A 26990-nucleotide genomic window follows, 5' to 3' on the forward strand; every position below is an offset into this window, starting at 1 on the left:
GGCTCTGTGTATGTGCAGTTTAAAGCAAACAAAAGCGTGAATGTTAAAACGCCACTTAGTGAATTAGAGAAAACAGCCATGCTTCCTAGGCAGCAGCTGTCTGCTAATAACTGAACTGACTGAGCTGACAAGCAGCTGCAGGTGTCAGTTTTATCTTTTGAGCCACTTCTGTCTTCATATCACACTGTCAACAGACAAGACTGTTTCGATCCAAAGGGTATGGGTCTGTATGAAAACAATAAGCATGTATATGAACAGGCAGGGGCTGGCTTTGTGGGGTAGTCGTGTTGGCAGAACCTGTTCTTACTGATGGTGACAAATGTATTTATAGCAATAATGTGTTAGTAGTTAACATAAAAAGGCCTTTGTCCTTTGCATTTGGAGTGCTCCCATTTGTAGTAATGATGAGAAATATTGCACGATGACAAGCCTGTTTTCTTCCAAGTTGCGTCACTCTTGAATCAGAATGAGCATTACACTGATCTATAGGAGAAAAATAACTTTCATGGGAATACTTTGTACAAACAGATACTTTTTTACTTACCTTGTTGTTGGCTCTTACAGAAAAGTTAACAGTGGGAGAAAATCCTATGATAAATGACTATTGTGCTGCAGTACTAAAGTTGGATAGATCTAATGTTATGCAAACCACATGACTTTCAAGTGTCCAGAAACATGGCTGTTCTCAAAGAGGAAAATAAACCTTACCATCCTCCCCTGAAAAGGCAAAATACAATGTGCTCCCAAGTCATCATCTTAGGGTCTGATCCTACCAGGGCTAAACATACTCGAGCACTTAATTCCTTGTAGGAGATGCCCATAGGGTTGGGCTGTTATAGAGCTTTAGGGCCTGATCCAAAACCCATTGAAGTTGGTGGGTGAGTTTTTCCATTGTCTTCAGTGAGGTTTGGGTTAGGTCTTTAACAATCACTTAGGGCTTGTTTACACTTGAAATGCAACAGCGGCACAGCTGTGCTGCAGCAGTGAGACACTGCCTACACCAGGGTTTCTCAAGCTGTGGGTCAGGAGGTTATTACATTGGGAGTCGTGAACTGTCAACCTCCACCCCAACCCCGCTTTGCCTCCAGCATTTATAATGGTGGTAAATATATAAACAGGTGTTTTTAATTTATAAGGTGGGGGGGCGCACTCAGAGGCTTGCTATGTGAAAGGGGTCACCAGTAAAAAAGTTTGAGAATCACTGGCCTACATCAACGGGAGAGCTTCTTCGTCAGTGTAAGCAATCCACCTCCCCAAGAGACGGTAGCTAGGTCAACAGAAATGTTATTCTGGCAACATAGTGCTGCCTGCGTTGAGGGGGTTAGGTCAACCCAGGTTCATCACTCAAGGGCGTGGATTTTTCACATCTCTGAGCGGCATAGCTGAATCAACCTAACTTTTTAGTGTAGACCAGTCCACCCTCCCCCACCCCCGTCCATTCTTCTGCCTTCCTTTGTCACACCCCTTTCCCAGTCCCCCAGTGTAAGCAGAGATTTTGAAATGTCTCAAATACAGTTGACTTAAAAGGTGTGGAAGAGCAGTGCCTTCAGGAAAGGTAGAAAATGAAAGCACAGTGGGGTTGCCAGCTCTGGGAAAACCCTTAAATTGGGCTGTAAACTTAAAAACCACTTTGATGTAACTTCATGTATGTTAACCCTTAAGGCATAGGACTCAATGGTTTGGCTCCAGCTAGTTTTGCTGACAATAAAGGGAGCATTGTAGTCTAAATATCCCACTATTACAGTTTGAGTAGAAATTGTCAAATATTCACTGGGAAATGATCTTGTTCCATTCTCTTACTTGCCTACTTGGACCAGATCTTTGCTTTGTCTCTTGTTTGGCAAATGTTTCCAAGAAAAATATTTCAATTGAACTAGTTTGTGTTTGTTGCCAATGTACACCCACCTTGTAAAGTCTGAATGTATTTGTTTGTTATAGAGATCACGGGTCTGGTTGCGAGAAAATGGTCAGCATTATCCAAGCACTGTACATTCCTGCGCGGAGGGAGTTGTTGTATTCAGGACAGATTATGGTCAGGTAAGATGGTACTCTTAATCTTTTCTATCACTGTTTAGAAAATAAAGAAGACACCCAATGTTTTAAAAAAGAATTATACAGTGTTAAGACGGCTGATGAACTTTGGGAAATTTGGATACAAATGTTCCTGTTTTTAATAGATCTTCCGGTTGTACTGCTTGTGGCTTGGTGTAACTACATTTGTGAGGTTTAAAACTTGATCTTCTTTGCAGAAACAAAAATGTAATCCTTATCGACACCAGTTGAAAACTCTGATCTCATATGAGCTATAGTTCGGTGATCCACAGTTCATATGATACCTGTCCAGTAATTCTGCCTATCCCCACTGCATCTCACCCTGTTTCATCCATTGACAGAGGTCACACTCCAATTGTATATTCTCCAATCCTTCGGCAGGTGAACGCAGAGAATTAGATTTTTGTAAGAGTAATCAGAATCCCTCAGAAAACATCTTTGCCTTAGCCTGATACTAAAAAGTAACAATAATAAAACCAAAATGTGTGCTATCATAAGAGAGAACCCTTTATATTTTGGCTTGTTTATATTGGGGCACATGTTAAGTTGGATGTTGAGTGTAGCTTTAAATGTCAAGCTCTTGCATGTTCCTTCTTTACTCTCCATTCTTCTGTACCAGTTTGAGTTGTTGGATGTAGTTCTACCCACTCTGCATGTGGAAACAGCGCACGAGTTCATTCCAGTGAAATTTTCAAGTTATTTAGGTTTGACTGTTCCTGCTCGATCCATTTGTGTATTGTTGATCCATACCACTTTCCAACCCTTCTGATATTTAAGACTAGATCATCAGTTGGTGTAAAATCTGTCACTTTACATGGACTGATAATCTAATCAGAAAAATGGAAAGGCAGGTCATGTTAAAGCACTGAAACTGAATTCATGTTTATGGAATAAATTGATTTTCATGTACACCGTGTGTACATATGATACATATATATTTATTTTTAAAATAAAATGCAGGCTGAGTCTGGTACTAGCCATCTGGTTTAATCACAAACCCTACCCAGCTTCTAAAAATAGTAGCCAAAATTTTCAGTTTTGGGTACCTAAAGTTAGACATCTAACAGAGCACCGCAACTCCATCTGAAGGTAATGGGAGCTGCTGATGCTTGGCACCTCTGAGTCAGTTTTAATTAGTTGTTCTAAAAAGGAATTAGGTGACTGACTTTGACCCCCACAATGAAAAATGTGCCCAGTAGTTATTATGTGAGTATGAACAACTCTTGTGTACACACAATACCTGAAATGTAGTGAGTGTTGCTCTCTTTTCAGCATGTACATCAGGAGTAGGCAAGCTTTTTGGCCCGAGGGCCACGTTGGGGTTGCGAAACTGTATGGAGGGCCGGGTATGGAAGGCTGTGCCTCCCGACACAGCCTGGCCCCTTCCCCCTATCTGCCCCATCCCACTTCCTGTCCCCTGAATGCCCCCCTCAGAACCTCCAACCCATCGAACCCCCCCTGCTCCTTGTCCCCTGACCGGCCCCTCCCGGGACCCCTGCCCCTAACTGTCCCCCGGAACCCCACCCCCATCCAACCCCTCTGCTCCCTATCCCCTGACTGCCCTGACCCCTATCCACAACCTCACCCCCAGACAGGTCCCCTGGGACTCCAACTCCCCCGCCCCCCGGACCTCCGCCCCATCCAACCTCCCCCTGCTCCCTGTCCCCTGACTGCCCCAACCCCTATCTACACCCCTGCCCCTAACCGCCCACTGGGACCCCACCTCCTATCCAACCCTCCCTGTCTCCTGACTGCCCCCTGGGATCCCCTGCCCCTTATCCAACCCCTTTGCTCCCTTACCATGCCACTCAGAGTGGCAGGAGCTCGCAGCCCTGCTGCCTGCAGGAGCAGGCAGTGCGGCACACTGAGGCTGCGGGGCAGGGGCGATAGCCGGGAGGGGCTGCGGGCCATAGTTTGCCCACCTCTGGTGTACATATTGAAAGGCTGAACTGCACAGGACTTCAAGCAGGGTTCATGCTGTTACCTTTGTAAAATCTGAATGATTCCATTTCCTGAGGGACTTCTTACTTGATAGTAAATGGCACCTTCAGTGTTTTAACTGTTGTTTTAACAAACACTATTATTTACAGTAGGATGAAACATAGGATATTGGCAACAATCTGCGAAACAATTAAGTAGCATTTAATATAAATAATACAGCCAACAACTTGATTAGGTAGCATATTTTTAGTGCGACAAAGCAATTTACTACTACACTGAGTAATCCTGGTGTTTTTAGAAGAATGCTTTGGGATTTAGCAGCACCGCACCAGTTGACATTAAGGATGTTGCACAAGTAAATTGTCTTGCACCTATTTGAAAATTTCTCCTTGATGCGTTAACCACTTGTGTGCTGTGTAATGTAACAAATATATGGCTTAAAACAGATTTCCAGTGTTGCCTGTTGTACAGTACCTGGCAGTCACCTGTGAAGTGCTGACAATCCAATGAGACGCTAGAACTTTAAAGGACTACTGCTGCATGGTTAGTCACCTGGGTGTAGAGCTGAGATTTTCAATAGCGCTTATGTCCAATTGAAATTGTATGAGTTTGGTAACTAACTCCTGGGCTCCTTTGAAAATTCCAAGCATGACACTTATGTCTATCAGCAAATTGATTATGGAAGTGTTAAGATCTTTACTGAACTCAGAACTATGTTATTAATCTTGTTTGAGCCCATATCTGCTGCCAGAACTTGCAGGTATTGCCACACTCGCAGTTTTCAATTGTACGTTCAGTCATTTGAGTGGAATGTGAAGATGTAATCAGGGAAACATTAGGAGGACATGTTTCCGGGGGTTGCTCTTGCACCCTTGTTCATTCAAGAGGCTCATGTTATCTTAACTTTAGCATGCTCAGCATAGGAATCTTTCTGTTTGGACTTGAGATCATTGTCACTTTATATTACTGCAATGAGCAATTTGCTATAGCTAAGCCGAAGACAGTGTTTCATTTTTTTCTTCTTTCTTTCCATACTATTCTGAGCATTGGAAACTTATTTTTTAGATGGCACTTAATTGTTCTTTGAAAGAATGTTAATTGAAGTGAATGCTGCTGAATACAAATACCCTTGTGCAGTGTTTGATACGACATTAAGATGACAGTAAATTACACATCAGGTGGTGGATCCTCATGGAAAATGCAGTGCACCGCTATTTCTTGAACAGGAAATATTCAGATAGCATTAAACCAGTCATTTAAAATAAGGCTGTTTGATTTATTATAATTGAAATATTGTGGTAGCATCACCCTGCTGCTGTTGTGGTACTTTGTGCATATGCATGGAGACAGTTTGAAACTAGTAGCAGCTGGTAGCTTAACTGTAACATGTGGTCCTGGCCATCCCCAAGTTTTTGCATCTGCCCACCCAGTTATTCCAGGTCCACTTTTGGGGACTCCCCTTTTATCACCCTCTCCTCTCTCTTGATTCTTGGTGGAAAGAAAAGTGAGTGTGTGTTGCTTCTTCCGTTGCATTGAAATCAGCTGGTAGATGAACTTCCAAAGTGGTTTGAAGACTAGGTTGAAGCAGAGATTTATCTGTCTGGTCTGGAATGAGTTAAAAAATTGTGATGAGTGGCAGTTCTAAATTTTATCCTCTTTTCTTTAAAAGCTTCTATGGGATCTGGGTGCCTTCCAGAGTGGGAGAAACTTCACTGTGATTGTTGTTTTTGTATCAGACTCTTTCCTCTGTTTTGATCTGAGTAATGCTAATTTGTGTGTAGTAGTTGAGGCTGTGCATAATGTTTTGGACGGTGTGTGGAACATCTGTGTATAGTTCTATATAGTATGAGTGTCTCTGTGTATATTACACATACAGAGTATGAGACTTATTCTTCCCTTGGATCCCCATCATATTTCAAAGAGTGCATTACATTTACTGAATCATTTTTATACTTTTGAGTACCTTCGTATGCCCTGCTTTGGGGATAAAATATGATATTTTCTCCTTTTAAAAAGCTTTTATTTATTTAACGATAAAACAGGCATTTCCTCATCTCCACATTCTATAAATTTTAATGGACTTGTGTGAGCTTATAAAATACACAGCTGAACATGAAGTAAAACCCTAAAAGCACTGCTGTCACTGTAAGCTCCATTTGAAATGGGTGCCTTGGACACACTCAATAAAGAGTATGAATGGCTCCATCTATCAAGATACCACAAGAGACCTCAAGCAGCTGTTGAAGTTGGACCCTTTCCTATCTATCCTTTTGCACTTCTTCAGATAGTATGGATTTCACTCTTACTATTATTATTACTTTGTTTTATACACAGTAGTGCCTAAAAGCTCTGCCGAAGATTAGGGCCCCATTGTGCTAGAAGCTGTACATAGCCATAGTGTAAAATTAGTCTCTGTCCCAAAGAACTTAAATCTAAACAGATAAATCAAAGGGTGGGAGAAAGATGAACCCAGATCTCTTGAATCCAAGTTTAGTGCTTTAACCACAAGACCATCCTTTCTGTCCTAATCAAGATCCTTTTCCAGTGCTTATATATCAAAGGGCGGGTCCATGTATAAAAGTGCCCAGAACCTTGTATAAACTATATAACAGCGTACTGGGGATTCAGTTTTTAGGTAGCTGTTCTTGTTTGCAGAAGTTATATAATGCATTTGAGATGGATAGCTAGCAGTCTTTCTGAACAATCCCATGAAAAATATAATTTCTGTAACATCCCTTTCCTTTCCCTTCCAGAAGAACTTGCCTATAAGTTTAACAAGACTTGACACAATGCGGGGGACTTGTTCTGGTATGAAGAAACTTGCACAGAGAGTATAAGCTGAATTGATTGCCACAAACAGATTAGCATCTGTGACATTGAAATTGCAGAATGCTTAATTACATACTCCTTTAGTTGACAGAGAGAAACTTTTTAAAATTAAAATACATTCTAAATGGAAGCAGCTGAGATATAATATCCCTAAAACGTAGATTCTTTAAAAACACAGATGGTAAATATCACTAGCAAAGACCTTGTTAGTCAGAACAACGTTCTTTGAATTTGCTTTACAAAGAAGTAATTCATGGTACAGTATTATGTCAGCAAACAGGACATAGCTTAGTATCCTCGGCCTCAAATAAGAGGCACCTGTAAATGGTTTGGTCTGCGTTTTCTATACGTTTAACTTAACGTGGCTCTGCTGGAGTATTTATGCACAGCAAGAAAGAGAAGAACACATATGTTATGTGTTAAACACAACTCAAGTATGTTTTCCACAGGGGTTTGCACCTCCTTTTTTCCTCCTCAGTCTGGGGTTGTAAGGGTTTCTCATGATGAGCTCATTCAGGAAGGTTAGAGTTGGACTTTAACCGAGAGTTTAACTTTTAATATGCTCAAAGAAGTGATGTTCCTACAGTGAAGTTGTTGTGTGCTATACCAGGAGAGTTAATGTACACATAATACGTCCATCCAACTAGACAACATTTAAATTAATTAAAACAAATCCCCACAGTGTTACAACAAGCATCTTGAGTCTTATTTTTGTGTAAACGCTCTTTCCTATGCCTCATGTCATCTATTCTTGCGTCATAATTTAGGCCCCTATTTTGCAAACCTATACTACTGGTTGTAATATTAATACACTGAGTAGTCCCTTTAGGTCAGATTCTGACACCTATACTCCATGGGGCACACTCAACTGTGTAGGTAGACCCACTGAAGTCATTTGAACAAAATTCTTCTTTGCCTTGATGCCTTCAGAAAACTTGGAGTTAAGCTGTTTGTAGACAGAGACCATTGTCTAGCATGTTGATCAGTATTGTCTCATTGTTTACCTGTACTCCCCGATTTGCTGTCTCTGTCTGTTGTCTCTTACTGAAATTGTAAGCCCATTGGGGCAGGGACTGTCTTTTTGTTCTGTGTTTGTACAGTGCCTAGCACAAAGAGGTCATGGTGCATGACTAGGGTTCCTAGGTGCCATGGTGATATTACTGCTAATAATAATTAATAATTACTAATGATAATACTTAATGAAAATACTGAAGGCAATTGGACTGGTCATCAATAAATGCTATACTCTGTGTTAAGAGTTTGTAGACTCATCCCAACATTCTGAATTCTGCAGATCAGGGATTGTACACTGGTTCGCTTTTTAAAGTGCTATGCCCTCTTATGACACTACATACAAATAAACGCTCAGTAATAATTCCCAAACCATATTTTATTATAACTCCTCAGTTGAACCTGTGTCACTACTGAAGCATGTCCACCAAAAGTCTCTGCTTTTTAACACTCCCTCATGATGTTCCTTGCATTTGCAAACTTGCTTAGAAAATATGCAGGGATACTTAGGTAACTTTTTTTTCAAAGCTACTTTTGGAGTTAAACTTTGCATAAAGACTGAATGATTATCACTGGTAAGGATTTTTCCAGGATGCTTTCAGTTTAAAAAAACTCAATAAAATAATTTGTAGGACTATTGGCTTATGCCTTTGTAGTTTTACAACATCTTTCAAATAGCAGATATATATACTGTCTATGGGGTAGATTTCAAATTCAGTGGCTTAATTTCAGGAAATCGGATTCCATCTGTCTAAACATTGTAAAGTTAGGACTAATTCTTTCGTTAGTTGATATTGGGCTCTGCTATAATAATTCTGGTAATGATTCTTGGGTATACTTGCAAAACCTACTGCTGCGGTTATTGGGACCTTGGTTTCCCAGAAGAAAGATAGGGAAGTATTGGGGATGGAGGCAGGGAAAGCACCAAAACTAAGATTGTGTTTTTTAGTACCCTGGTTTTATCTTGTGTTGAGTAATGTATAAATCTTTGTGCAGGATGTCAGAGTTCAGTGTCTTTTGCTCCAAGCATCTGTTGACACCCTTGTAAACAGAGCTAATGACAGTGTTAACTGAGCGACTTCTGGAGATGTATACTTGTGTAAAAATGGGTTAGAGCAGGGGTTCTCAAACTTCATTGCACCGTGACCCCCTTCTTTTACTACGCAACCCCAGGCTGGGGGACCAACACCTGAGCTGCCCGAGTCACTCTGCCCCGGGTCGGGGGCAGGGTGGGGGAGGGAGGTCAAAGCCTGTTCCCCACTGTTACAGTTACAGGGGCTGAAGCTGAAGCCCAAGGACTTCAGCCCAGACGGGGCCTGTAAGCTGAGCTCTACTGCCCAGGGCTGAAGCCCTTGAGCTTTGGCTTCAACCCCAGACGATGGGGCTCAGGCTTCGGCCTCAGGCCCCCAGCAAGTCTAAGACAGCCCTGGCAACCCCATTAAAATGGGGTCGTGACCCACTTTGGGGTCCCGATCCACAGTTTGAGAACCGCTGAGTTAAAGCATGCCTTATCCACAGTCAGCAAGTGATTGGTTTTTGTGCAGATACTGTAATGTTCTAGAAACAGCCTCATAGAGTATAAATGCCAAGTTGGCAATAAGCTTTTTAAGTCATCACTTCTCAGCTTGTGGGTCATGACCCACAACGGGTCACCAGAAGTTGTTGGAGTGCAGCGGGGCTGTGTGCATAGTCTTTGTCTAGTGCTTCTTTGAGGCAGATTTGTTTAAACCAATTCAGTCCTCAGATGCCGAAAGTACCTCGTACAGACCATTGTGCTGAATCTCATAGTGCCTCCTGTCAAGCACGTTGTGAACTGTTGCGAAAGATTCTGGGATCCATGTAGCACCTCACTAGTTTGTACACCCTGTAAATGAAACACAAAAAAGCCTGTCTCTCCACATCAGATCTGACAGAATGCTATCACGAGGTCTTGTGGTGCTGAGGTGTTCCTTACTGTTACGAATGTACACTTCAGAACACTTTCTCTGATATACTAATGCAAACTAAATATACTTGCTGAATGAACAAAGTATATTTTATGATGAATGATCCTTGCCTTTTGAGCACTTTGTTTAGTTACTTGCTAATTTGCAAAATTTGGTAGTTTGCAACGGGCCTCTGTAGCGTGTGTTGTGGAGGTTCTAGTTTATATAAATGCTAAAAGGGAAAATTTAAAACATTAAGCACAGCCATTACTTTAAAGCAGTGGTTCTTAACCTGGGGTGCACACACCCCCTGGGGGTGCGAGGCATGCCAGATTTTTTTAGAAGGTAAATCATCGAAAACACAAATTAAGCACAGGCACGTAAGTACAACTGCTTTGTTTCATCAAACCTAGTACAACATTATACATTTTTTAACGATTACTGTCCTATACAAACAGAAAATATATCTAGGGTTAAAGAACTGACCTACTCCAATGATTTTTGATAAGGGGTGCGAGAACATATTTTGAGAACCCAAGGGGTGCAGGCTGCAGTAAAAGTTAAGAACCACGGCTTTAAAGGAAGATGTGATTCCTTTGTTTGCAGTTGAGCTGATAATAGCAACTGTTCAGTTATAGTTTTGAAAGCCAAACCACATGCTCTGTCACTTGTTTTACACCAAGTGTGATGTTTTTACACACCAATATTAAGTCCTTGAAAGCTTGTTCAGGGCTAATTTATCCACAGTGTTTTTATTTGGCCTTGCTCAAGACTAACCTAGTGTTCAGAAAAACAAACCTTGCTGTGTTTGTTCATATCAAAGGCTGAGTGGACACATTCCTACTAAGAAGGAGCAGTATAGTATTTTAATTTGCTCCCTCTACTATGTGCTCATTCCATTATATCCTAATGGGTATTTATTGTAAAATATCATCTACTGAGGCATACATTGCCTTTTCTTTTTCAAAGGCACAGTCTTTTGGTATTTGCCCTCTTTCACTCACCAAAACACTACCCTTGGTTAGTTGCAGGATGGGAGCATCCGGGAAATAGTGTTTAAATAAATTATAGGGAAAATTCTGCTCTGTTACACCTATGCAACTCCATTAGAGCCACTGGGATTGCAGGTTAGCTCTCTAATTATAGCAGTATAGACACCCTGTATTTAACCCTGCATGGTCAAAAATGGGAGGGTTTGAAAGAGGTTGAGCCAAAGATTTATAAAGCACACGAATAATCCTTAAAAAAATTAAAATGACCACCGGGTCAAACAAATTGTTTCTTTTGTTTCTTCAAGGGTCGTGTTCTTGACTTACTGTGCATTATTAGGTACTATTTGTTGTAACTGCTGAAATCCATTCTTTTGGTATTAGTGTAGTTATCATTTTTGGAAAAATGAATGTTTTAGTGCAGTATGAATTAAAACTTTCCTCTCACCACTGTGCAATGCAGAAAGTGCTATTTTTAGTCCCTGTGAGATGTCAGTGAGAGCAGTTAATTTCTGAGATGCCTACATAGGGTACTTTTTTGTGTTCTAGAAATTCTTGTCCTACTATGGACCCTATGATCTGTCTTGGCTATGTAAACAGTTAAGATGTCAGTCTATTCAGTTGCTTTCTGTAAAGCAAATCTAAACCATCTGTGCTTTTATTATGCCTGCACCAAAGAGAGCAAAACTGCTTTTGTTTTAAGATTAAAGCAGATGTACACAGACTGCCATTTTAATTTCTTTTGTAAGGGTTACAATACATTTCAGCTGTTCACAAAAAAATGGAAAGGAATTCAGGCTACTTTGTTCGTAAAAATCGAGTATTGTGATGAGTAAGCTTGTCAATTCAATTTTGTAGCACTGTTTCCAGACTCCTTTGGATGTGGAACTGAGTTTATTGTTCAGTGTTATCAGTGCCTTATGAGCATATGGTTTGGGTTAAACAAAATATACATTACTGTGTCCATTTGCAACAGGGAGATGCTTCATATTGCTCAGCTGAAGTGTTGTACCATTGGGCCAAATTCTTAGGTTCTTATTCAAATCAAAACTTCTCTTGGCTTGTATGGGAATTCGCCTGAGTAAGAACTGAGTGAAAATGTAAGGATCTCTAATGGCTCCATCCTGCAAAATTCTACTTGCAGGGAGACACTGAGGCTACTTGTTTTGAGTAAGGACTCCTTATGTGTAGGGGTTTGCAGGTCTGGCCCAAACGTTTTAAAGAAAAATGTATAAGGAAACTAAATTAGGTAAGTCTTTTTCTTGGGGGCATTTAATTGCATCAACTTTTCAATTAGATAAAAATATATTTTCCCCCCTCTCAGAATAACTTATCCCAAACATTGTATAATGGCACATTACAAGCTGCAGTGTTTGAGCCACTGCTATAGAAAGCTGCTGTTCTGTTTTACTGTCTTTTTTTTTTTATAAGGATTTATACATGCTGGAATGCCATTACTATGTGTGAAAGACAACTACAAGAAATAAGGCTGAAGTTAAGGAAAGAGCTATGTGGCAGGAACTTTACCACCTGTAATCACATAAGAAGTAGCTACTTTCCTATGAAAAGGAAAGACCAACAATCCTTTTAACACTTAGGCTTGGGTCTCCAATAATTGGCTGTTGAAAAGAATCTGATAGCAAGTACAAGAAACTCAGGAACACTTATGCCGGTAACATGGAATTTATACTTAGTCACCATTCATTAGTGTCAGAGTGAGCCATAGGTATTTCCTCTGTTTTTGTGCTGTTTCTTTTTATTTTGTACATGGTTTCTCAATGTAGCATCACCAAAAAAGACCCAAACTCAATAACATTACAGGTCTGCCCCAATTTTTCTGAAGGTAATGTGTGAAGTTGCTGCTTTTTTTTAACCTCTAGGTGACTAGTTCAAATCCAGCCAAGTGGGTAGTTAAAAATAAATCTGTAAACCATCTGGACCTATGTGAAATGAGTGATCTCAATCCAGTCTTTAGTGAATAGCTATCCAGGTAGTAAAAAATAAACAAACAAAAAACTATGGTCACAGCTGGCATGATTTGGCATGATCGTTGCCAGTTTCAGCAGACAGTTTGTGATGCTGACACCTTCTCTGTGCCTGGTTTGTGGATTAAAAAATGGCTTTGATTTCCACTGTAGGCAATCAGAATGATTTAAAGAACTGAATTAACTTTATAGTGTTTCAAAAGAAATAAGGAATAAAGAAAAGTGGACAGTACATGAGCTCAGCAATCTTTTTCTACACAAATTAGCTTATTTTGTTTATTTAAACTTTCCCCCTCAGGACTCTCAATGACATTAATATTCATTATGGTTAATGTACAGATTTTTTTCCTTCAAAATAACCTGATGGATTTTGGAAAGAGAAAATCAAATAACTTTTTGTAGTTTTAAATTTTGCTTTGAACTTATGGAAATAGATATTTATAATGGAAATGCTGTTTGCTACTTGCAGTAACTTTAGTTAGAAATATTTAAGCGAGAGAGAACATATGCTTTTCAGATGTAAAGGTGAGCCCCAAATACATGTGTGTTGGAAAATTTCTAAAGTGACCTTTTATTATTTAATTAAGAATATTAAATTATATCATGAATGAGAGGAATATCTGTGCAATGTTTTCCCCCAAAGCGTATTGCAACGTGACAGTGAAGTTATTTTGATATGGATATTTTAATTAGCTTCAAAAGAGCTTTGAAGTACTTTTGCGTGTTTGGTTTAACTTATTCAAAACACAGAAAAAGACTTTGAACAAATAGGTCTCCTTTTCCTCCTCTCCATTTTTAGGAATAAGTAAGTCACGCTTCATTGCACACAGGTTGGAACTGAGCTAGGTAAACAGACATATTGTATCCAAGCTGATTTATATTAATTATATTGTACTTTAAAATACCTACATTAAAAGCACATTATTAAGATTGCAAAGTCAAGCACTGAAAAGTTAGGAAATACCGTAGTGAAAGTTGACTGATGAAACTTAATTCAACTCCGTTGTGCATATGGATTATGATACAGTCTTTAATTACATGATCAAGTACTATTTTAAACTTCTTCACGTAGTCAGTCCTATATTAAACTCCTCAACATTAGCATTTTGAAAAGGGTCCTCACTTTGTTTCGAGTAGTATCGTCATCCTTTTGGGGGCCAGGAATAAACACAGAAAGCTTTTAATGCTGGGACAATGGCAGGAATTACATATTGACTGTGATTCATCCTCAAACTAGTGCACTAAATGAGGCATGGTCCTGTGAAAAAAATAGTACATGGTCATTTTATTAAGGATTGCATCAAAATGCAACACACCAAGAGGTTCAAAGAAATGTAATGTTGCACAGGCAGTAACCTAAATTCTGGCATTTCCTAACTTTTCAGTGCTTGACTTTGCAATCCTAATAATGTTCTTTTAACATAGTTTTTTGTGTGTTTGTAATTCACAGTTTTAAAAAACCCTGAAAAACCAGGAATTCCATCATGTGGCATCCTATTGACACCAGCATGGTTCATCAGCAGGGCTGGAACCTTTAGATTCACCACTCAGACCTCTGCCACTTGAAGTAACTGAGTAACTGATAGCAGTAGTAGGTTGTCACCCTCTATCAGAAGAAACACTAGAGGGGGATGAGAAGCTTTGCCAGTGGGTTTCACAAATGTTTGCTGACCACAGAGGAATGGTTTGACTCAGGAGTTTGGGATTCCATTCTAGACTCTGGAGTGGAATGTTCTCAGGTTGGCACAGACCCTATACCCCTTCAAACAAGCATGACCCCTTCTGCCCCATCCCCTCCAACCTGTCCCTGTCTCAGTCCTGTTTCTTTCCTACCGCAGCTGCTCATTCCAGTCTCATTCTCCTCACCTAGCCAGTCCCAGTGTCCATGCCCAGTCTTTTTGCCCAGTGAATCCTCATGTCTCCCCTCCTGACTCCTCGCCCCAGTTTCTCCCCACTCCTGGTTTTCTTGGCCAGCCATTCCCAGTTTTTTCCCTTACTCTAGCTCCTTAACCCCTGTCTCCTTGTCTTGCGAGTCCCAGTTCCCCTCCTCCCAGCTTCTCATCCAATCTCTCTTTCCCATGACCTCCAGTCACACAGCCCTGTCCACTTTCCCAATCCCCACTGGCTCCCCTGGTTCCTAAATAAAAAGGGGAGGAGGAGCATGACTATCAGATTTTTTCAAAATTGTTGAACCGGAGCTGCTTGGTTCGATGCTTCCTGAACAGAGACATACTTAAACTGAACCCTCAACAAGCTAAACAAATGGAAGGTACCCTAAATTCTTAGCTGTTTAAGTTGCTTGAAGGAGCCAAAATCTTTAGTTTCTTAAACTACTTAAGAAACTGTAGAGGTGTAGAGGACTTCAGTTGCTGAAACTACTTTAGAAGTATGGGACATATCTATGCTTGAATGTTTAGCGGGTTTTAACACGTTAACTGATACAATTGTCAATTATAATGCAGCCACTACCCAAACATTAGTTGCTAATCAGGTTTAACTATAGGAAGTAGCTACAAGAAATACACGAAAGCTCATGCTCAAATAAATTGGTTAGCCTCTAAGGTGCCACAAGTACTCCTTTTCTACTTGTTCTATTCAAGCTTGAATAACTAGGAAGTGGTTGATTGTAAACAGTTGACTATTTTAAAACAACAACTACTGCCAAATCAAACTCCAAAACAAATTCATTTTGGGTTGAGAGCAAACATGGAAAATATTAACCACAAGGGCTTTCCATCTTGGGAAATTTCTAAGTGAAAAGGACATTTATTATGGAAGATGGAATTCAGCCTTAAGTACAATGGGTGCAAAATTCTGTCCTAAAACCAAGATGCAAACTGAGCCCCTCCGCACACCAGTGAGTAAATGGAGATTGCTATCTCATGAAAAAGACAATCTAATCTTCCTCACCATTTTGTGATGCAGGTTTTAAACCTGTGCAAAATTTGCCTTCAGTCCTACTTGCATTAGGAGTGGCTGGCACTGAAAAAATGATTTGGAAGCATAAGTCAGTCAGTCATACGATGCCCTGGCCTAGCCTACAAATCTACACAACACTGCATGGCTTACTTGGGAGTTCCACACACACAGGGATTGCAGGGTTGGGCCTTGTTTTTACATCAAAAACAGCAAGTCAAACAGTTAAGTTTGTGGCTGAAATGGCTGTCTTCTTTCAGTACGTCTTTTGGATTTATACATTTTCTTTTGCAGGATAGGTAGATCTAAGGGACAGAATGCTATACGTTTCATGAGAAGACATAACTGCCCTCCTTCGTGTCATATTTACTAAGTCCAAAATGCACTAGGATTATTAAAGTTTTTGAAAGGGTTTGTGGAATAGAAATGTAGACTAAATTCTGGGTACTAACCTGGTAGTTGAAGATTGTCTCTACTGTAATAATTAAACCCTGAACACTTGTAGTTTTGTTGAGTCTGTGTTTCATTTGAAGCTAATTTAGTTTACAGTCTGGTGAGAATAATTCCCTGAAGTCAGTTTTTGTTTAGCATTCCTAGCTTAGTGCCTAGTTACAATGGGAATAGTATAGATAGCGTGTCTATCTACTGAACACGTCCCTGAATATTGACCTACTTCTTGAGTTATACGCCTACCAACATGCTTGTCTCCTGGGTGAGTAACAGTTCTGCAGAGCACACTGGGTAAATATTTATATTCTAGTTCCCTCCCACTTGTTAAAATATTCTATTTTTGTATATTTCAGTGAAAAACACGGTGGGTATAAAACTCAGAGTGTGGTTTTTGTTTTGAGGGGGTGATGTATTTATTTAACAAAAGCCAACCTAGACCCGGCATGTGTTTTCCAAGTCCTGTTTCCACCCAGTTTCACAGCTGTGTTGACAGATTTACTAGGAGGTGATGGACTTTCTCAGGGTCACACAGTGGTTGATTAGAGAGTAGAACTCCAGATCCTGCTGGCTCTGATGCTTTGCTTAGTTACTAGAACATACACCTTCTTCTTTCCAGATTATTGCAACAAATAACTAGTGCTCTACAGTTAATTTATATGAATAAACATTGGCTTGGACTGTATAAGCCCTTACAGCGGGGTTCGTACTGAGGGTCGAAACCTGCTCTCATGGAAGTTTGGTGGGAATTTTGAAAATTATTTCAGTGGGACGTGGCCCTGAACGATCAAAAAGACGAGATGTTTGGCAGCTTTAAATTAAAATAAATAAATAAACATGGTTTTTTAGGTGAACCAAATAAATCTGTGTGTTTTTATTATCATGGTTTCACATTTATATTGTGGACCCAAAGACCCCAATCATGGTTGGGGTTCCAGTGTGTAGAGAGCTGTACCAACACAAGTAAAGAGACAGTCGCACAAAGTACTAGCAGCTGTGATAAAATAGCAGAATGCCCGTTCTGTATAAGAAGCTATTGCTGGTTTGGGCCAATCTCATTCCAAAATAATTTTTTTTTCCTTATTTTGTAATCGGGTAAGGTAGACTCTAGGGAAGAACGTGGCCTTGGGTGACTAAGTGAAGCCAAAATTGGCAATAACCAGTCTTTTCTAAGGAATAAGTCCCTCCTTGGAAAGGGAAGTAGCTTATGGAAGCCAGCATCCACATGGACAAATTTCATGTTGGTATGACTTTTAACAGCAGTAATTTCTGAAATGAATGTAACACACTCTGTGGCACATATGCCACTGGAAAGGCCAGCTTCTGCTCCCCCTAAAGTCAATGTGAGTTTTGCCATGGACTTCAGTAGGATCAGGAGTCCCCAGATTTTCCAACATTAAAGGGAAACATCAAATGTTTTATACTCCAAATTTTGCTTATTGTAAAATTAATCATTTTGCAGATGAAGATTATGCCAAACGTCTTCCTTGTTCACCCAATAACCCATACTCAGATTTATCAGTACAGAATGTTCCATTTCTTAAAAATTATGCTTTTAAATTCAAATATATAGGTTAGATATGAATGAAGTTTTACAGGGAAATACAAGGAAAGAGGATGGAGAACAGTCCGCATTTCTTAAGAGATCTTATACTATAGGAAATTAAAAGCAATTTACAACTATGTAGCTAATATATTGATGCATACAATACATTTCTCTCACACCACACACACACACACACACACACACACACACTTTTTGCCCGTTTGGAGTTGGCTGTGTAAGACTATACACACACATTCTCCAGACACAATTAGGGCACCTGCTTCTGAAAACTTGGCTACGACTTTTAAAAAGCCCATAAGAACGAGCAGCCCTTTAGATTATTCAATTATTATTTAATCAGTCATTTATTAATAGTATATTTTAAACTTTAAAAAAAGTTTTAGCAAGAGTGGAGTGGCCAACAGACCATCCCGTTCTCATTGTTTGGAGTGGGGGATATTTAGAATACCTCTTACACCTTTTTATTTGTATTTCTTATATAATATCAGGAACCTTGTTTACTCGCACCTGTTGATGACACACAGTTTTGGATTTATTTTTGATTGGTCAGTCTTATGGCTGATTTATTCTGACTATAAGAGACGAGGAGATGCTGCTGCTGGAGTCTCGTGTTTCTAACCCTTGTCAAAGCAGTCTAGAATATCAAGTGACTTTTCTAACTTTCTTCATAAACTGCAATTGATAAATTACATGTCATTGTGGTTTTGGTTTGGACGTGTCTTGTGCTTTTGTTCTTTTCCAGACAGCTCACAGGGCCATGCCCTATCAGTGAAATACAGTGATAGGCACAGGTATTTCTAAAATAATGCCTTGCATTCAGATAATAATTTCCATCCCTAAATAAGCACCCTGCACCTGTCCCAGTGACTTGCAGGATGTGACCTATATGTTCAGGAATACCCCCTCACCACCACTCACTTTGCATCACTGATATGTAGCCAGCCCCAGAGAGAGAAACAGTGAATCTCACCTATACTAACAGTTTAAGACCAGAATTACCCAAATTGAAATTTGACCTGGGGACCGGACATCACACTTCTCTTGTTAAAAGTGCCACGGAATCTCAAAAGACCACAAGGGGTCAAACCTGGGCCATAAGTCACCTGCAAAAGAGGGTACCCTCAGCAGCAGTGTCCTCTAACAGCAACCGGAACATCAGTTCAGTTCTGAGCTATTGTACTTCCTGCAGCACTTGGTTTTCCTTTGTGGTCTCCTATCCAGCAGCTGACCCTATTTAGCTTGTGAGAGCTGATGAGCTTGCAGGTTAGGGTGGTGTGGCTAAATCATAATTGTATGGCTTTCTTTTTAATCTTCACAGTATGCTAAACAGCCATCTATTTCAAAAGCCCATTTCCTCTTTAAGATCAACGAAAGTTTCTGCTGCTGCAGCCTCTTTATACATACAATACAATATTCCTGATCCAAATTTTTTTTCCCAGAAACCCAGTGTGATGAATAATTTTTGTTTCAGCACCACATGTGGGTGAAAATAATTGTTTAAGAACAGAATGATGTAGTGCTCCATCTGCGTGAAATACTTACCAAGGCCAAAGCTCAGGTTTCCCGTAGGAAAGTAAATGGATATATCCTGCTAGCATGGAAAAGGTCACACAGATACCCTTACTACCTGTCTTTCTGCCAGTTACATAACCTCCACCCTCCAAAAAAAAAGCTTAATGCATTTAATAATTTGAGTTTATTGTGGTGTTACCAGCTTCCAGTGGTCTGCTCAGTTGGAAACTTGATGTGTGGTGGGATCTAAAGCTAATACTTGCTGTACGGGGGGGACACCAAGAACTCAGAAAAATGGAACAGCAAATTTTGCTATTCGGCACAGTTTTAAAAGTTCATAAATGAAGGACACATTTGAGAGAAGGCTTGGTGGGGAAATCAACTCTATTGTTCAATTACAAATAGCTTTTAAATTTCGTTTTAAAGGAAAGCGTGTACTTGTTTCAAGTATTTTGAATCAGAGTAAATGTCTATTCAGTTTAGGTGGTCTGCAAATGCCCAGAAAATTAAGTTCTGGACCTGAAAATGGAATGTAACAAAATTTTCGATTGCTCCTCTTCCTTATACCCAAAAATCAAAAGGAAAACTGACTAGTGACCACCTCTGGTTTTGCTTTCTATTTCTACTTAATTTTCATTATTCTTCTGTTCTTACTATAAGTACTTTCCAGGGAAGAGAAAGGGGGAAAATGGGACCAAAGTAATGGAGACACAAACATTTCAAATAAAACTTGTATTAGTCCGTAGTAAATCATTACAAATACACTCCATTACAAGCTGTAAAGTAGCTTATCTGACCTAGTTAATAGCTCACTTGAAACTCACTTGGAACAGAGCTAATTTCTTAGCAGACATATGTTGCTGTACCATGGGCAGCACTGGCACTCTCCTTTTAACTTGCAACATACCTGGAGGATATAGAGGTTAGTCAACAGGAAGACTTTGGATCTAAGCTATAGTTAGTGAAGAGCTTAGGAATCCTCCAGAACTGTATTGTACACATAGACTATCACCTAATATTAATTGTCTTATGAGAAAAATTGTCGTATGATAATGGGCAAAAAATTTGAGCTCCCTTACAGGCCTCGCCTAGTGGAAGAATCCTCTTTGCAATCCATTATATTAGGTTCACTACTTTTGTGCTGCCAACTCATAGCATTTATACTGGATGTTTTCTAGTTTGCTACTTAGTATTGAACTTATAAAAGTAAAATTTTGTTTACATTCTATTTACCTTGAGGTGACAACTTTTACCACCATTTAGACAGCCATCAGGTTATGAGACCTGGCCAGAGCCTCCACTTGGTACTTTATTATCATGCATACGCTTCAACACTGTGAAATGTTTTGAAACAAGATGGGCTGTTTTAGTCAAAGTGTTTCTGTTGAGTTTTCTGTAAAGAACACAATGCTGTAAAGAATATCTATCTTTGTAACTGTCCAAAACATATTTCAGTACAGATTTGAACCAGATGCCATTTAGTCACTCAAATTTTCACTGTCACTGTTATAGAACACTCTGCTCCTTCTCATCTAAACAACCACATAAACCAGTGCCATACTCAATTGCCTCCTGTAGGAAGCTCCTTGAAAAACCACATCTGCTGGTTGATCCTGTGCTAAAAATATGGTCACTGACAAAAGGAAAAGCTCCCTTGGGAGTTCTTTTATAGAGCAATGTCAGATACTTAGGCTTGTCTACACAGGAAAGCTATACTGGTATAAGCTAAGGTGTGAATCTGAGGTGCTGTGGTTATGCAGGTGTAACTTCCTGTTTGGTATAAGAGTACATTTCCAGCCTTTATTTGTTGTTTTGGAAGTGGTTTAAGCTAAGCCAAAAAACAAAAGCCACTCTCATTCCAGAATAATTATGTCCATATGGCAGTTACACTGGTTTAGCTCCATTGGTTTAAATATAGGGCTATAAATGTAACAGTATAACTGGAAAAATCTCCCACATAGTTTATCTGAAGTAACCTAATCTCTAGAGAAAGGGCTTGACTATGTCAGAAACAGTCCATCTGAAGAAAATATGAATTGTCTTGCTGCTTGTTACATAAAGATGCTACTTAAAGGTAACAAGCAGATTTGTTTATTGCAACAGAGCTTACTTGTGATCTTCTTTGCATGCATTCTCTGACTTAATCTAGATAAAATGTGGCATTTCCAGCATACAATTTCTTTGATTGTCTCCTACAAATAAGTAGATACACACTTGGAGTTTAATAATAAGGAAACCAGTTAACAGAGCTACATCAATCTAGCAACAGGGAGTATGTATCCCTGATAAGGAATATGAAATTCTGCTAGTGGTTTGAGCACAGGAGTAGGAGTACTGAATTCTCCCTCAGTCTCTGACATGAACATCTTTCCTGGTCTTGGGCAAGTCACTTAGCTCAAAATTTTCAAACTGGTGCCTGAAGTTAGGCACCTAAATCCACATTTGGGCACTTTGGCTGGGTACTGGGAATCAGCAACTGAACTCACATTCTGGTTAACCAACTAGGCCCCCAGGGAAGGCTTGATTAAGGGGAGGAGTTCGTGATTACTAGAACAGATTGGGGCTGGGTTGCGAATGAGCTAGTTAGCCTATTAACAAGGAGACTGGATAAGAGAGCCCAGGAAAGAAATGCAGGAGGGGAGAAGTGAGGAAGAGAGAGAATCAAAGACAGAAAGTGAAAAAGAAAGAAAAGGCTATTAGGGCCTGACAGAAGAGTTTTCTGGAAGGTAACACTTTCCCCTGCTCAGCCTCTCCCCACTTTCTTTGCTCTGTACTTGGAGAAGGGGTAGTAAAGATGGATAACCTTGTAACTACTGTGACCATACTAGTACATAAAAGGTGATGGAGTGAAACCCTGTAAGGGCTGGTCTGCACTGGGAACTTACATTGGCATAGCTACGTTGCTCAGGAGTGTGAAAAATCCACACTGCTGAATGATGTAGTTAAGCCTCCTGAACCCCTAGTGTAGAGAGTGCTAGGTCAATGGAAGAATTCTTCCTTCAGCCTAGCTACTGCCTCTCGTGGAGGTGGATTACCTACACCGGTGGGAGAATCCCATCGGTGTAGATAGTGTCTGCACTGAAGTGCTGCATGGTGAAGCTGTGCCGCTCTAGCATTTCAAATCTAGACAAGCCCTAAATAAGCTGCGTGGCGATATCTACAAAAGGGAAGGTCTCTGAGCATTCGGTGTGAAGCAAATAAGGATGGGTGCAGGGGGATGCCGTCACAGGTGCGTAGATTAAGTGACTTATTTTTTCATTCAGAGATGCTAGGCATTGGTAGCTGTGATATCTGTTGGTGCTGAGCACCTCTGAAAACCAGACCCCTTGATTTACATGCCTAACTTTAGGCATCCATGTATGAAAGCTTGGCTCGTCTCTCTGCCTCCCGTTTGCCTTCTGAAAAAATTGGAATACGTTTCCTACTACACAGTGATGTTGTGAGGATTAACTCAGTTAATGTTTCTGGAGTGCTCTGAAAATAAGTGCAAGTATAATTTTCTTACCTTGGCTCCCATAGCTTTGGCAATAACTATATCATGCATTTTGGGCCCCATCCTGTGAGGTGTTGCATGTCTCCTTTAAGGTGCTGAACATTCTCAACCTATATTGACTTAGCTAGGAACTAAAGTCACTCACTGCCTTGAACGTCTGTCGCTTGCTCAACAAATAACACATCAACACCAAAAGGAATAACAAAATCTTTAAATTGATCTTCTTTAAACCTGTCGTAGTGAGGAAGGGCTGATAATTGCCCTTCAAATAAAGTATAACCTGAGTCTGCTCCCCCTAAACTTGGGGAGAGGAATATAATTCAGCAAATCCCTTTGGAAAAACAACACTTCCTGAATTGTTTTCAACTGTAAGAAACATACACTTAAAGAGCATGTTGCTGAAGCACGTTTTGAGTGCGAAAGAGCTTTCAACACAGTTGTTATGAGACCTTTTCTGTAGGATCACAGCATTTATCAAGATTTGAAGTTGGTTTAGGGTTAATCATTAATTAAACAGTACCTGATGATGAGTCAGTTTAGCACTACAAGGTCATTTCACTATGAATTCCTCTTTCCCAAGAGTTGGGGTGGGAGAGAAGGGAGCCGGGACTTGAAATCAAGGATCACTGCGTCATAAGGCTTTCTGCTCACCGAGGAATCATGACCTTCTGTAGCAGTGCCACGGTCCCTGGCTCAAGTCAGTTTTTGTGGAGATGGTTCAAATAAAATATGTACAGAAGGCAGTTAAGTACCCAAGTGCTGTGAATACATGATGTATGGTATCTTTTTCATTTTGAATCACCTCATCTTTTCCCTCAGAGGGGTGGCAAGGATGGCCAAAGACTAGAAAGTACAATCCTTGCCTTGGATCTGGAATTCTCAAGTTTTTTTGAAGAGCAGAGTGGCTGCCAGTGTTGCACTAGACTCATCTACACTTCATTGAATTTGGAGCCAGTCTGTACCATGGTTGATTCCACAGATGGTACTTGCCCACACACAACATATTTGAAGCATGATTGCTTGCTGTGGGGTGAATTGTGTTTTGGCCTTGCTGGTGAGCAGCATTGTAGTACGGTTGCCAAGCTTTTAACATGGTTATGGGATGTTATTGCTAAAGTGTATAGGGGACTGCCTCTCCATGTCTGTATAACAGTGTTAGCCAGTCTTCATATGTCCCGGATATGAAGAGCTCCCCAAATGGCTCCTCTCAGCACTCTGTGCCCCCTGGGTCAGATATCCCACAGCATGTTCTGGTGAGGCACGGTGGTTTGCCCTGTACTTTGATACACAATGGATACCACAATGGAATCTAATGATTCTGGGATCACTTCCAAGCCCCCTAGCCTTCCAAAGCCTTCCTGTGTTCCCAATGGAGGCTACAAAAGAGTAGAATAATACTGAGCTCAGACTATTTAAAAATTAGTGAAACAAAAGATAGATGTTGTAAGGCTTGTAAAAAGAACATCTCCACATAAGGGAATGGTTTCTGTTGCCCATTTAAGTCAGTAATGTGGGTGGCAAGGGAGAATTTCCGACTTGATACCATAAGATAGTGAGATGGGGAGAAGAGAGTTTTACAGTCTTCTTAAAACAAAGAATTGTAAGCATGCTAGAAACTTCTGGGTTAGACTATCAAACTCAAGAACTGGCTAATGCAGCCAACATCATTAAGTCAATAGAATAATAAAGACGTGGGTAGAATATATATCCAGTGATTAAGCACCTTTGTTCTAAATCATGTAAAGTAAAAGGTGGGTGCGGGAAGCAAATAGTAGTGTGAATTATGGTGAATAAATACTTCCAGTGTGAAATGCCATTAGCTAAAGATTGGGTAGATAAACAAAATGGTATCTAATATAGTCCAACTTTCTTCTAATCTGACTCCGTGACTGCTCCCTAGGAGAATTTTTCAAGGTTAACTTCTTTGCTGTGCTACAGTAGGTGAAGGCAGATGCATTCATCACCTTGGAAGCCTTGTGTATAATGAATACTCAGAACAACTGCTCTGGTGTTTTGTGGCGGAAATCGTTTTGCTTCCCTTCTGTAAGATAAACTAGGTTAATTTTTTTTTTTAAAGTTCCTTGGCTTTCTAGCATTCCACCATAGAGCGGAATAAACAGGGCAGTCATAGCACGGGATGTGCTTTGCTGTCTTAGTATTATTTTATAATATTTCCATTGTTGTGAGAGCAGAGTTTCAGTATTCAACTTGTGAGGACAAAGGTTACCTAAAAGAATCCTTTCCCCTGCATGGTTGTGTTACTTTTATTCCCTACCCTGTCTCATGTTAAAGATGAGACCAACACTAGAAATTACTATAACTTAAAAGCAAATAGTACACAGGGAAATTGAGAAAAATGCACAGCAGACAAGAGCATATAATATGTAAGATGTTCAAAACAGAAACTACGTTATCCTCCTTCAGGGGATAATCTCATGGAAAGGAAACATTGATACGGTATCGGTTATTGTTGGGAAATCTGGATGCATTCCCCTTTGCCATACTCTAGTTTCCAGTTGCATGACTCCTCTACCACCATATTCCAGGCAGGGTTGAATAGGAGGACTGCCTGAATGCATTTATTTGTAATAAATGCTTTTGCTAATTTTCATCAGACAACGCAGTGCAATTCATTTTTGGGTAGCTGAGAGGAGCATGGGAAGGTATGTAAAGAGTAATGTTGTTCATCAAATTAGAAGGTTGTCCATATAAGTGTCTCACAACCTTTGCTGCCGTGCGAGCCCATCAGAAGAGGGTCTGATTTTAATCAGTTTCTTTTAGCTTTCAAGTGTTCTTAGTAACATGCCTGAATAATCTGACCATATTTCCTGTTGAACTCAAGTGTAACCCTTGTTATTTAAAAGAATGCAGACAAGGGCTTTCAGGGTCTCATGTGCTGAAGGTTCATCAAGCAAAACTCACAGACAAACAACAATTTTCATACTAAGATTTACAGAAAAATGCTAAGGTTTTTTTCCCCCTCTTTATCACAGATTTTCTTTTTTGTACATATAAGTGTCCACAGTTTTATAAGGCTAAAAACCTCCCTGTATTTAAATCCTCTTGCTTGTCTACCTCTAAGGCCTGGTCTACGCTAGGGCAGGGGATCGATCTAAGTTACACAACTTCAGCTACGTTATTCACGTAGCTGAAGTCGACGTACTTAGACCTACTCACTGCAGTGTCTTCACTGTGGTGAGTCGACTGCTGCCGCTCCCCCGTCAACTCTGCCTGCGCCTTTCGTGGCGGTGGAGTACAGGAATTGATGGGAGAGCGCTCAGGGGTCGATTTATCGTGTCTAGACTAGACTCGATAAATCAACCCCTGCTGGATTGATTGCTGCCGGCCAATTTGGCAGGTAGTATAGACATATACTAAGAAATACTGTCCTTGGGTGTGTCAGATAGCTATGGGTCATCCTTTGTGCTAAATGTGCCATAGAATCATATAATTTAAGGCTGGAAAGAACCACCAGATCTTCTAGTCTAACCTCATGTATATTACCAGTTGCCCTTGAATTAAGCCCAATAACTTGGATTAGACTAAATTATGCAGGCTTTAGGAGACTAAACTGTTGTGTGCCACTGGCAGAAAACAGAAGGAACTGAGGTGCACTAATGCCCGAGGCCTTTGCAATGGCAGGGAATTGATTTGATGAGATATACCTAGCTAATCCTAGCAAGTGACCCTTGCTTTTCCTATGTACTCTGAATACCAAATTTTATTAGGGTCCCCCAATATGTATACATGCAAATTGGGGTAGCAAGGTGAAAAATTTTCCAGTATTTAATGCAGCTATTGCTTGTGCATGTAAAAACTGCCTAGTTGTACAAACGAATGCGTAAAAACAACGAGGAGTCCTTGTGGCACCTTAGAGACTAACAGATTTATTTGGGCATAAACTTTTGTGGGCTAAAACCCACTTCATCAGATTCATGGAGTGAAAAATACAGTAGCAGGTATATATATTACAGCACATGAAAAGATGGGAGTTGTTTTACCAAGTGCGGGGTCAGTGCTAACAGGACCAATTCAATCAAGGTGGAAGTGACCTGTTCCCAACAGTTGATAAGAAGGGGTAAATATCAACAGAGGGAACATTTACTTTTTTTAATTTAAGTAATTTTCCCTCTGTTGATATTCACCCCTTCTTGCAACAGTGGGTGATAATCTGAACATCTCTTCACATTAGGGTTGTCAACTTTCTAATTGCACAAAACCAAATGCCCCTGCCCTGCCCCTTCTCTGAGGCCCCGCCCCCCACTCACTCCATCACCCCTCCTTCCATCACTCGCTCTCCTCAATCCTCACTCACTTTAACCG

At 40.2% G+C, this 26990-nt stretch overlaps 1 protein-coding gene across 1 annotated transcript in view; it reads left to right on the forward strand.

Moving 5' to 3' along the window:
• MYO10 (myosin X) overlaps positions 1-26990 on the forward strand; it is a 267365-nt gene that overhangs the window by 60063 nt on the left and 180312 nt on the right. The window contains exon 2 of the mRNA XM_084618423.1: positions 1939-2037. Within this exon, the coding sequence (XP_084474549.1) occupies positions 1939-2037 (99 nt within the window). The remainder of the gene's footprint in view (positions 1-1938; positions 2038-26990) is intronic.

This window comes from Lepidochelys olivacea (genome assembly GCF_965140295.1).
Source record: "Lepidochelys olivacea isolate rLepOli2 genome assembly, chromosome: 2".
NCBI classification, from domain to species: domain Eukaryota; kingdom Metazoa; phylum Chordata; order Testudines; family Cheloniidae; genus Lepidochelys; species Lepidochelys olivacea.